This window comes from Rana temporaria, chromosome 5, assembly GCF_905171775.1.
Source record: "Rana temporaria chromosome 5, aRanTem1.1, whole genome shotgun sequence".
Classification (NCBI taxonomy): Eukaryota; Metazoa; Chordata; class Amphibia; order Anura; family Ranidae; genus Rana; species Rana temporaria.
Window position 1 is genome coordinate 6785268 of NC_053493.1, and position 13540 is coordinate 6798807.

A 13540-nucleotide genomic window follows, 5' to 3' on the forward strand; every position below is an offset into this window, starting at 1 on the left:
TAAATTAGGCGCGCTCCCGCGCCGAGCGTACAGCGCATGCTCCGTCGGGAAACTTTCCCGACGTGCATTGCGGCAAATGACGTCGCAAGGACGTCATTTGCTTCTAAGTGAACGTGAATGGCGTCCAGCGCCATTCACGTATCACTTACGCAAACGCCGTGAAATTCAAATTTCACGGCGCGGGAGCGCGGCTATACTTTAGCATTGCCCCTACTATTATTAGGGGCAGCCTTGCGCTAAAAGTAGCCGTACGGAAACTCCGTACCTGGCTTGCGCGGGGCCCGCGCAAGCTTGTGAATCAGTGGTAGTATGCAATTTGCATACTACATGCTGATCACAATAGGAGCGCCCCCTAGCGGCCCCCCGCAATAATGCAGCCTAAAATCTGCGAGGCATAAGAGCCTTATGCCGCGCAGATTTTAGCCTGCAGTCGGCGTATCGAGGTTCCTGAATCAGGAGCACTCGTTACACCGGAGCAAGTAAGCACTTGCGCTGCGTAACCTATGATTGCGCGGGCGCAAGTGCTTCTTGAATCTGGGCCAGTATTTTTTTCTTAAATAAAATGTGAAATAAAAAAAATAAAAAATACTTTTATCATTTGCAAATACTTTGTACCATTAACACATTTTTAGCATCATTTTAAACTGGAGAAATGATAGAATAAAATAACTAATTTATCATTTATGATAAAACTTTTTTTTTTTTTTAAATAACGCTGGTCAACTTTTTTTTTTTATGCTTCTTGTCCTTAGAAATTTTTTGCAAAACAATATTTTTTCTATTCTATTCCTTTATTTTCTATTCAAAAAGTTTTCGGATGTGAAAACTATTAGAATTCGAAAAACTGTTTAAAAAGCATTTGAATTTTGTCTGAATTATTATTTATTTTTTCGTTATTTCGGATTTGTTTAAATGTAGTACTAATCTAATTCGGATAATTTTTTTTTTTTACAATACATTTTTTCTTATCCTTAATAAAATGTAAAAAAAAAAAAAAATGCCCTTTTTCATTTGCAAACACTTTGCAATACTTTGTACCCTTCACATCATTTTAGCATCACTTTAAACTGGACAAATTATAGAATAAAATAACTACTTTTACTTATGGTAAAAAAAACGTTTTAAATAACGCTGGTTGACTTTTTTTATGCTTTTTGTCCTTATAATTTTTTCTTTTTTTTTGCTAAATAATATTTCAGAAAGAAAGTCAAGTTTGCGCAACCCCCCCCCCCCCCCCCAAAAAAAAAAAACATTGTATAAATTACTTTGTAACCTTAAAGGGGTTGCAAAGGTAGAATTTTTTTCCCCTAAATATCTTCCTTTACCTTAGTGCAGTCCTCCTTCACTTACCTCATCCTTCCATTTTGCTTCTAAATGTCCTTTTTTCTTCTGAGAAATCCTCACTTCCTGTTCTTCTGTCTGTAACTCCACACAGTAATGCGGGGCTTTCTCCCTGGTGTGGAGTGTCGTGCTCGCCCCCTCCCTTGGACTACAGGAGAGTCAGGACGCTCTCTACGTTGCAGATAGAGAAAGGAGCTGTGTGTTAGTGGGCGTCCTGACTCTCCTGTAGTCCAAGGCAGTGTCATCTTAAGAGCATTATAGGCCCCCGGGCAATACAGTGCACTGGGGCCCTGTCTACACAATCACACTCGAGAATTTACTGACAAAAATCATAAAATTTACTGGCAGAACCACATGTTTTACTGCCAGTGCAAAAAAAGTACCTAAAATTACAGTTTTCGGTGCCGAACAATGCAAATGTCAGTATTTAAACTATAAACATATACAGTAGCTAGTGCTATTAGCAATGTGTTTAAGTTAAACAAAAGTAAAAAAAAATGTCTTCATTGACATGAAGGTCAGGTTACTATAACCCAGCCAGCACAGAGTTTCCTCTTACATCAGAGTCTGCAGGATTCCCTCTTACAGTGAAAGGGAACTCTTATGTAAAGGGGAACGCTGCAGATCATGATGTAAGGGGGAACTCTGATGTGGAGGGGGGCTCTGGTGACCAGAGACCACCTTATATCAGAGTCCACTGCTTTCTCTTTCCCACTTACATCAGGGTCCGCAGACTGAGTTCCCCCTTGCATTGTAAGGGGGAATCCTGAAAACTCTGATGTGGGGGGTACTCTGGTGACCAGAGACCACCTTCCTTAGATTAAATACACTAAGGTAAGGGGGGTCACTAATATAGGAGGGGGAACCTTTATATCAGTGCCCCCTTACATTTTTGCATTCACTCCCCCCTTACATCAGCAACCCCCCGCACTCGTGGAGGACCGGATCTTCTCTGTGATTTCCGCAAACTGGGCATGGGCAGTTCTAACCCGTCACTCTCCACAATTTTTTACTGGAGTTGCTGGGCAGCCGGTGGGGCCCCCCAGGCAAGCGGGGCCCCCGGGCAACTGCCCAGCGTGCCCAATGGAAAAGATGGCCCTGGTCCAAGGGAGGGGGCGAGCACGACACTCCACACCAGGGAGAAAGCCTTGCATTACTGTGTGGAGTTACAGACAGAAGAACAGGAAGTGAGGATTTCTCAGAAGAAATAAGGACATTTAAAAGCAAAATGGAAGGATGAGGTAAGTGAAGGAGGACTGCACTAAGGTAAAGGAAGATATTTAGGGGGAAAAAAATAATAATTTACAACCCCTTTAAGGTTACAAAGCAATATATACAATGTTTTTTATTTTGGGGGGGGGGGGGGGGGGGGTGAACTGGAGTTTTTTTCTGAAATATTGTTTTGCAAAAAAAAAAAAAGGACAAAAAGCATAAAAAAAAAAAAAGTTGACCAGCGTTATTTAAATTTTTTTTTTTTTAACATAAATAAAAAGTAGTTATTATATTCTATAATTTGTCCAGTTTAAAGTGATACTAAAATGACATGAAGGGTACAAAGTATTGCTAAGTGTTTGCAAATGAAAAAAAGGCTTTTTTTTTAATTTTACATTTTATTTAGGAAAAAAAAAAAAATGTATCCGAATTAGAATAGTAGAGAATTTTAGAAAAAAAAAATTGTACCTTTACAACCCCTTTAACCTCTTGACCACTGGGCACTTAAACCCCCTTCCTCACCAGACCAATTTTCAGCTTTCGGTGCTCTCACAATTTGAATGACAATTACTCAGTCATACAACATTGTACCCGTCTGAAATTTTTGTCCTTTTTTTTCACACAAATAGAGCTTTCTTTTGGTGGTATTTGATCACCTCTGGGTTTTTTATTTTTAGCGCTACAAAAGAAAAAACACTGAAAATTCTGTAAAAAAAAAATAAAAAAATTCTCGTTTCTGTCATATTAGCAGGTATTGCGGAGTATTGGGGGTATTGCAGAGTATGGGGGGTATTGCAGAGTGTGAGTGTGGGGGGTATTGCAGAGTGTGGGGGGTATTGCAGAGTGTGGGGGGTATTGCAGAGTATGGGGGGTATTGCAGAGTATGGGGCAGTGGCGGTTCGTCCATAGAGGGCGCTGGAGCGCCGCCCCCTCTGGCTCTCACCGCCACTGAGTGAAATAACATAGACTCATGCATTGCACGAATCTATGTTATTTTCGCCGCTGCCGCTGTTATTCAGATGGTCGGCGCTCAATGTCCGGCCATCTGAATAATGCCAGCTGGTTGGCTGTAGGGAAATGTCTATCAAAGCCAACGGCTCTGATAGGCTTTCCCAATACAGCCCGGAAGCTTATTCTCGGAGCGCACAGACTGTACGCCCCTTGAATAAGATGACAGGCGTCTCAGCCAATCACGTTGGCCGGTTCTGGCTACCTGTAACCTGATTGGCTGAGACGCCTGTCAGTCATCGAGGGCGGGAGAAGACATCGTGGGACGTGGATGCCTGACTCCAGTAAAGGTAAGTGCCGGGGGGGACGCAATTTACAGGGCAAAGTGGCACAGCGGCGACCATTAAAGGGCACAGTGGCTGCGTTTAATGGCATGGCACAGTGGTGACAATGTATGGCACAGTGGCTGAGTTTGATGGCATGGCACAGTGGTGACAATGTATGGCACAGGGGCTGCGTTTAATGGCATGGCACAGTGGTGACAATGTATGGCACAGGGGCTGCGTTTAATGGCATGGCACAGTGGTGACAATGTATGGCACAGGGGCTGCGTTTAATGGCATGGCACAATGGTGACAATGGATGGCACAGTGACTGCGTTTAATGGCATGGCACAGTGGTGACAATGTATGGCACAGGGGCTGCGTTTAATGGCATGGCACAGTGGTGACAATGTATGGCACATTGGCTGCGTTTAATGGCATGGCACAGTGGTGACAATGGATGGCACATTGACTGCGTTTAATGGCATGGCACAGTGGTGACAATGTATGGCACAGTGGCTGCGTTTAATGGCATGGCACAGTGGTGACAATGGATGGCACAGTGGCTGCGTTTAATGGCATGGCACAGTGGTGACAATGTATGGCACAGGGGCTGCGTTTAATGGCATGGCACAGTGGTGACAATGTATGGCACAGGGGCTGCGTTTAATGGCATGGCACAGTGGTGCGAATTGATGGCACAGTGGTGCGAATTGATGGCACAGTGGTGCGAATTGATGGCACAGTGACTGCGTTTAATGGCATGGCATTGATGGCACAGTGGCTGCATTTGATGGCATGTAACAGTGGCTGCAATTGGGCACAGTGAGACTGCAATTTTTTTTTTCCTTTGCGCCCCCCCCAAAAATTTTGAGCACCAGCCGCCACTGGTATGGGGGGTATTGCAGAGTGTGAGTGTGGGGGGTATTGCAGAGTGTGGGGGGTATTGCAGAGTGTGAGTGTGGGGGGTATTGCAGAGTGTGGGGGGTATTGCAGAGTATGGGGGGTATTGCAGAGTGTGGGGGATATTGCAGAGTGTGGGGGGTATTGCAGAGTATGGGGGGTATTGCAGAGTGTGAGTGTGGGGGGTATTGCAGAGTGTGGGGGGTATTGCAGAGTGTGGGGGATATTGCAGAGTGTGGGGGGTATTGCAGAGTATGGGGGGTATTGCAGAGTGTGAGTGTGGGGGGTATTGCAGAGTGTGGGGGGTATTGCAGAGTATGGGGGGTATTGCAGAGTGTGAGTGTGGGGGGTATTGCAGAGTGTGGGGGGTATTGCAGAGTGTGAGTGTGGGGGGTATTGCAGAGTGTGGGGGGTATTGCAGAGTGTGGGGGGTATTGCAGAGTATTGCACAGGGAGGGATGGATGGGTCTGTGACTGCATTTGTTTACAAGTGATCGCTCCGTCATTTGACGGAGCGATCACGTGGTAAACCGCCGCTATCAGCGGCGATTTACCGCGATCTTCTAGACCCGGCGCTCACAGATGATTCTGGGAGCGCGCCGCAGGGGGCGCGCAAGTGAAGGATTCTGGGAGGACGTCCCAGGGACGTCGTCCCGGAATAACTCAACCGCTCTGTAGACGTCTTTTGTCTATGGAGCGGTTGGGAAGAGGTCAATAGTGACAAAGTTATTATAGGCAAATAAAGAGGCCCATATTGTCAATGTAAGAATTGCTCTGGTCCATGGGGGTGTCGGGGGGGGGGGGGGGGGAATCGCTGCTTCCTGGACGACGTTCATAGGAAGGTGTGGCAGGGCCCCCCCCCCGTTCATGGATTGGACATTCAGCTCCATCACAGGGCAACTTTACTGCACCAACCTTAATAAAGGGAACTATCAGCTTTCTTACAGTCAGGGCTTTAAAAAGTTCCATTTTTTTCAGGTAAATATGTAAATTTGCATATGATACCCATGATTAAAAAAACCCGACACATAAGTTATACTTTTGAACCCCAATTAGGTTTTTACAGCTGTGACCACGGTGAGGAGGTTTTCCCTTTACTTCTTGCCCCCCATTGACTAAACAGGAAGTGAGGGAAAATCTCTCCAATGGGGACACAGACAGCTAAAGAGAATAGATAGAACTCCAACTATAAACTGGGCCTGGAGTTACGCTTTACACGTGAATCCTGACGTATCGCCCCCACCCAACCCCCGCTGTACGCAGCACTCACCTTCTGATCGTATTGGAGGAAGCGCTGGAAATCGTAGAGTGAGATTTGACACAGAGACGGCCGGTCCACATTCCTGCCACCAAACACAAAGGGGATGTTATGTAACAATTATAAGAACAACCCATAAAATCCCAAAACCCTGTGTTTGGTTGTACAACCTAATAATGGGAGAAGAATGTTCCTTACATTGGTGATCAGTGAGAAGAATGTCCCTTACATTGGTGATCAGTGGGAAGAATGTCCCTTACATTGGTGATCAGTGGGAAGAATGTTCCTTACATTGGTGATCAGTGAGAAGAATGTCCCTTACATTGGTGATCAGTGAGAAGAATGTCCCTTACATTGGTGATCAGTGAGAAGAATGTCCCTTACATTGGTGATCAGTGAGAAGAATGCTCCTTACATTGGTGATCAGTGAGAAGAATGTCCCTTACATTGGTGATCAGTGGGAAGAATGTTCCTTACATTGGTGATCAGTGAGAAGAATGTTCCTTACATTGGTGATCAGTGAGAAGAATGTCCCTTACATTGGTGATCAGTGGGAAGAATGTCCCTTACATTGGTGATCAGTGGGAAGAATGTTCCTTACATTGGTGATCAGTGGGAAGAATGTCCCTTACATTGGTGATCAGTGGGAAGAATGTCCCTTACATTGGTGATCAGTGAGAAGAATGCTCCTTACATTGGTGATCAGTGAGAAGAATGTCCCTTACATTGGTGATCAGTGAGAAGAATGTCCCTTACATTGGTGATCAGTGAGAAGAATGTTCCTTACATTGGTGATCAGTGAGAAGAATGTCCCTTACATTGGTGATCAGTGAGAAGAATGTCCCTTACATTGGTGATCAGTGGGAAGAATGTTCCTTACATTAGTGATCAGTGGGAAGAATGTTCCTTACATTAGTGATCAGTGGGAAGAATTTCCCTTACATTGGTGATCAGTGAGAAGAATGTTCCTTACATTGGTGGTCAGTGGGAAGAATTTCCCTTACATTGGTGATCAGTGAGAAGAATGTCCCTTACATTGGTGATCAGTGAGAAGAATGTCCCTTACATTGGTGATCAGTGAGAAGAATGTCCCTTACATTGGTGATCAGTGAGAAGAATGTCCCTTACATTGGTGGTCAGTGGGAAGAATGTTCCTTACATTGGTGATCAGTGAGAAGAATGTCCCTTACATTGGTGATCAGTGAGAAGAATGTCCCTATCAGGCATCCAATCAAGGAGAGGATGAGAGGAGGAACGGGCGGGAGAAGTGACGGTGGGGGCACATTGGCAGCACTTGGGGCAGAGTGGCTGTGTTTGATGGGCACACTGACTGCGTTTGATAGGCACAATGGCAGCATTTTATGGGCACAGTGGCAGCGTTTGATGGGCACAGTGGCAGCGTTTGATGGGCACAGTGGCTGCGTTTGATGGGCACAATGGCTGCAATTGATGGGCACAGTGGCGGCAATTGATGGGCACAATGGCTGCGTTTGATGTTTTTTTTAATGAATTTTTTACTTTGTTTGCCCCCCCAAAAATTTTGAGCACCAGTCGCCACTGCTGACAAATATTGCTTAATTGATTATTTGTTACTTTCTAAACAAAATGTCTTCTGTTAAACCTACAAAACAACTCAAAGCAAGACTAAGACTGAAAGGCAGTACTCCGTTCCACCTGCAGTGGGCGATATTTCCTTTGCCGATTGGAAGGCACGAAAGGATTTTCTGTGAACCCGTCTGAACTTCGCTGACTCCACACTAATTGCAGCAGGAAATAGGAAACATCCCAAACAAAAGGATACAAAGTATCACAGGACAGATATCCAGCGTATCGGCTACACACAGCAGAGACAATGCTCCTGGGGGGCCACAGGGCCCAAATTATCAGGCAAGGGCCCCTCATCTTGGGCTTGCACCTGCTATGTCCTAGGAAGGATCAGAGTGTTCTGTGATCACATCTAGAGAAGCCAAAGCATTGTCCTTCTGTAGAGCAGATCCCCAGATTTCTGGGTGCGCTATCCGGCCTCCGGGAGATTGGGGGCGCCGGAGGGTGGCGTGGCGTATTTATAATAACTTATTTTCCTGGATCTAGTATGAAAACGTTTCACATTGCGAGGGATGCCGACGGGGATCTGAGGGGTGTTTTTTGTCAATTTTTCACCCTAGGAGGGGTGCCCTGGGTCTATTATATCACATTTTACCTTGGAAGGGTGCTCTGAGTCCTCTGTAACAACTTTTCACCATGTGAGGGGTCCTGAGGGCACCCAGAGTCTTTTGCGACAACTTTTCACCTTGGAAGGGTGCTCTGAGGCCTCTGTGACAACTTTTCACCATGTGAGGGGGTCCCGAAGGCGCCCTGAGTCTTTTGTGACAACTTTTCACCTTGGAAGGGTACCAAGGGTGCCTTGAGTCTATTATGGCAACTTTTCACCCTGGGAGGGGCGTCTTGAGTCTTCAGTGACAACTTTTCAACTTGGAAGGGTGCTCTGAGGCCTCTGTGACAACTTTTCACCCTGGGAGGTGTCCCAAGGGTGCTCTGAGTCTATTATGACAACTTGACACCCTGGGAGGGGTGTCCTGAGTCTTCTGTGACAACTTGTCACCCTGGGAGGGTGCCTTGAGTCTATTATGGCAACTTTTCACCCGGGGGGGGGGGTTTGTAACTGTGCCCCAAGTCTTTTGTGACAACTATGCACCTTGGAAGGGTGCCCTGAGGCCTCTGTGATAACTTTTCACCCTGGAAGGTGTTCCAAGGGTGCCCTGAGTTTATTATGACAACTTGTCACCTTGGGAGGGGTGTCCTGAGTCTTTTGTGACAACTTTTCACCTTAGAATTGTGCCCTGTGGCATTTGTGACTTCTCCTTACTCTTAGAGGGGTGCTGGAAGATGCCTTGGGTCTATTCTGAAACCTTTTACCCTTGGGAGGGGTGTGGAGTGCCCTGAGTCTCTTGTGCCCACTTTTTACCTCTGGAGAGGCACCTGAGGGTGCCCTAAGTTATGTATAAGACAACTCTATACCCTGGGAGTCATGCCTGAGGTTGCCATGGGACTTTTTTGACAACTTTTCATCCTGGGAAGGGGTTTTGGGGTGCCCTGAGTCTTGTGTGACAACGTTGCGCTCTGGGAATGGGTTCCTGAGGGCGCCCTGAGTCTTTTGTGACAACTTTTTACCCTGCAAGGGTGCCGCCCTGTGACAAGTTGTCACTCTTAGAGGGAAGATGTCTTGAGTCTATTATGAATTATTTTACCCCCTGCATGGGGTGTGGGGTGCCCCGAGTCTCTTGTGACCATATTTCATTCTTGGAAGGGGTGCCTGAGGGTGCCCCCTACATCTTTTAGGAACACTCTTTACCCTGGGGAGGGTGCCTCTGAGGGTGCCATGTGTTTTTAAGACAACGTTTCACCCTGGGAGGGGTGCGCCGAGTCACTTGTGACCATTTCTCATCCATGGAAAGGGTGCCTGAGGGTGTCCCTGTGAGGGGGGCCTGAGGGTGTCCTACGTCTTTTATGCCCCCCTGCAATTCCTCCGACACACAGCAGACTGTGACACACCCCATGGATTGATTACGTGGGATGGTAAGTGACTTACCTTAGCGGGAAAGACAGTTCCAGTTGCTCGATGATCTGCAAATTAAGGGGAAAAGTCACAACTACATAAATGCTCTGTGTATCATTTCCTATTTTTATTTTAGGTATATATTTAAATTATTATGTATCAAAATCACATTATATAATGCATAAATAAATAATATTATATATACAATTTGGGCTAGATTCAGCAAGCAGATACGGCGGCGTATCTCCAGATACGCCGCCGTAATTTCAAATCTGCGCCGTCGTATTTTTAGGCCGATTCTCAAAGGCAGATATGTTCAAAAAATAGGCATCCTCCGCCGACGTAACTTGAATACGGCGGCATATAATTGTGTGCAATTTTACGCTGGCCGCTAGGGGGCGCTTCCGTTGTTTTCGGCGTAGAATATGCAAATGACTTAGATACGCCGATTCACAAACGTACGTACGCCCGGCGCAATTTAGTTACGTCGTTTGCGTTAGGCTTTTTTGGCGTAAGGTTACTCCTGCTATTAGGAGGCGCAGCCAATGTTAAGTATGGACGTCGTTCCCGCTTCGAAATTTGAATTTTTTACATCGTTTGCGTAAGTCGTTCGCGAATAGGGCTGGACGTAATTTACGTTCACGTCGAAACCAATACGTCGTTGTGGCGTACTTGGGAGCAATGCACACTGGGATATCTACACGGACGGCGCATGCGCCGTTCGTAAAAAACGTCAATCACGTCAGGTCATCACACATTAGCATAAAACACGCCCCCTCATCCACATTTGAATTACGCGCGCTTACGCCGGCCCCATTTACGCTACGCCACCGTAACTTAGAAGGCAAGTGAATACAGCACTTGCCTCTCTAACTTACGGCGGCGTAGCGTAAATACGATACGCTGCACCGCCGTAACTATGCGCGCCCCTACCTGAATCTAGCCCTTTGTATACACAGTATCTCACAAAAGAAAGTACACCCCTCACATTTGTGTAAATCTTTTCTTGTATCTTTTCATGTGACAACACTGAAGAAATTACACTCTTACCCAGATTCAGGTAGTGTTACGCCGGCGTATCAGTAGATACGCCGTCATAACTCTGAATCTGCGCCGTCGTATCTTTAAGTGTATTCTCAAAATGAGATACACCTAAATTTAGCTAAGATACGACCGCCTGCACCGTCGTATCTTAGCTTTCTACTTAGGCCGGCCGCTAGGGGCGTGAACGCTGATTTACGCCTAGAATACGTAAATCAGCGAGATATGCCTATTCACGAACGTACGCTTGCCCGTCGCAGTAAAGATACGCCGTTTACGTAAGGCGTTTTCAGGCGTAAAGTTAGTCCAACAAATAGCTGGCCTAGCCAATGTTAAGTATGGACGTCGTTCCCGCGTCGAATTTTGAAAATTTTACGTCGTTTGCGTAAGTCGTCCGTGAATGGGGCTGGACGTAATTTACGTTCACGTCGAAACCAATAAGTCCTTGCGGCGTAATTTGGAGCATGCGCACTGGGATACGTCCACGGACATGCGCCTTTCGTTCAAAACGTCATTTACGTGGGGTCACGGTTTATTTACATAAAACACGCCCACCTCTTCACAATTTGAATTGGGCGCGCTTACGCCGGCCCATTTACGCTACGCCGCCGTAACTTAGGAGGCAAGTGCTTTGTGAATACAGCACTTGCCTCTCTGACTTACAGCGGCGTAGCGTAAATACGATACGCTACGCCGGCAGAAAGTTAAGCCAGTCTTTCTGAATCTGACTAATAGTATCTACAATGTTGTGTAGTGAGTGTAAAGCTTGTATAACGGTGTAAATTTGCCGTCCCCTCAAAATAACTCAACACACAACAAGATACGACGGCATCTGGGTTAGATCCGACAGGCGTATGTCTTCGTACGCCTTCGGATCGTAGATGCAATTCTTCGGCGTCCGCTGGGTGGCGTTCCCGTCGTAATCCGCGTCGAGTATGCAAATTAGCTATTTCCGACGATCCACGAACGTACGAGCGGCCGTCGCATTCTTTTACATTGTTTCCGTTCGGCTTTATTCGGCGTATAGTTAAAGCCGCTATTTGGTAGCGTACGCAATGTTAAGTATGGCCGTCGTTCCCGCGTCGAATTTGAAAATATTTTATTTTGTTTGCGTAAGTCGTTCGTGAATGGGGCTGGACGTAATTTACGTCCACGTCAAAACCGATGACGTCCTTGTGACGTCATTTAGCGCAATGCACGGCGGGAAATTTAGGGACGGCGCATGCGCAGTTCGTTCGGCGCGGGGACACGCTTCATTTTAATGAAACAGTCCCCTAATCGCCGATTTGAATTACGCGCCGTTACGCCGCGAGAGATACGCTACGCCGCTGTAACTTACGGCGCAAATTCGTTGTGGATTTGAAAGTAAGCCAAGTAAGTTATGGCGGCGTAGCGTATCTTAGATACGCTGCGCCGGTGCAGATCTTTGTGAATCTGCCCCTACTTCTACTACTAATATGAATAATAACCCCCCCATGACACGGCAGACTGAATAGTCTTTATTTGGGGGTTCAGAGAACGCCGGGCTGTGACAATGACACAGAAGAAGTTTTGTATCTGAAGACAGCAAATTGGGTGCATAAAAAAATTACAGTGGCCCAGATTCAGAGAGCAATTGCGCCTGCGTAACCATAGTTACGCAGCGCAATTGCTTACTTGCGCCGGCGTAACGAATGCTCCTGATTCAGGAACCTCGTTACGCCGACTGCAGCCTAAGATATGCGTGGCATAAGGCTCTTATGCCCGCATATCTTAGGCTGCGTTCTTGCGATGGCCGCTAGGTGGCGTTCCCGTTGTGCTCAGTGTATAGTATGCAAATTGCATACTAACGCCGATTCACAACGTTACGCGAGCCCTGCGTACGCAGTTTACGTTGTTTGCGTACGGCGGTTTTATTAGCAGGGGCAGCCAATGTTACGTATACCCGTCGTTCCCGCGTCGCGAAATTTGAACTTTACGTAGTTTGCGTAAGTGAATCGTGAATGGCGCTGGACGCCATTCACGTTCACTTTGAAGCAAATGACGTCCTTGCGACGTCATTTGCCGCAATGCACGTCGGGAAAGTTTCCCAACGGAGCATGCGCTTTACGATCGGCGCGGGAACGTGCCTAATTTAAATGATTCCCGCCCCCTACGGGATCATTTAAATGGCGCGCGCTTACGCCAGGCATTTTGCCGGAGCGCCCACGCAATTTACGGAGCTACTGCTCCGTGAATCGCGGGTAGCGCAGAAAATTTGCGGGGGCGCAGGGCAAAAACGTTGCCCTGCGCCTCCGTAAAAAATGCGCAAAGGTACCTGAATCTACCCCAATGTAAACATGGGCAAAGGGCGATAAAAGATAAATGTCCCCAGAATAGCGGCCGCGGTCTGAGGGTCAGTGTGATGTGCGGGTTATGCTCAGACTTCTGGCCAGACTCCAATTCTCATGCTCCCCCCCCCCCCTCCCGTGTCACTGGCACGCACACAATGGCCGCTTGTTGACGAGGGCCGATTAGCATGTCAGTCTTGTCCTGGGGACTGGCGGAGAGATGGCGGAATATCAATGAGGGTCTTGCCGAGACGCCACTTACCGATTTCTGAGCGTCAAACATCAGGTTCTTGTAGAAGAGGATGAAGTGCGCAAAGGACATGTCGCTGCGGGCCTCGATCTCCTGAGACGGGGGGAGAGAAGATTTGGCGATTAGTTTGCTCTGTAGACAATTGCATGTTTGTAAAAAAAAAGAATATATTTTTTATCCATTTTTTTTTTTCATCATTTGCTACATCTGCTGATCTTCTGCAACCTATCTGCAGCCATTTCCTGTCTAGGACCTGTCATCATTGCTCAGGACGGGTGCGTTTAACCACTTAAGACCCGGACCTTTAGGCAGCTAAAGGACCGGGCCAGTTTTTGCGATTCGGCACTGCGCCGCTTTAACTGACAATTGCGCGGTCGTGCGACGTGGCTCCCAAATAAA

At 46.9% G+C, this 13540-nt stretch overlaps 1 protein-coding gene across 2 annotated transcripts in view; it reads right to left on the reverse strand.

The window, feature by feature from the left end:
• LOC120939772 (1-phosphatidylinositol 4,5-bisphosphate phosphodiesterase gamma-1-like) overlaps positions 1-13540 on the reverse strand; it is a 160317-nt gene that overhangs the window by 83989 nt on the left and 62788 nt on the right. For both annotated transcript variants that reach the window (XM_040352124.1, XM_040352123.1), the window contains exons 7-9: positions 13154-13234; positions 9575-9609; positions 5998-6070 (exon numbers count right to left, since the gene is read on the reverse strand). In XM_040352124.1, the coding sequence (XP_040208058.1) occupies positions 5998-6070; positions 9575-9609; positions 13154-13234 (189 nt within the window). The remainder of the gene's footprint in view (positions 1-5997; positions 6071-9574; positions 9610-13153; positions 13235-13540) is intronic.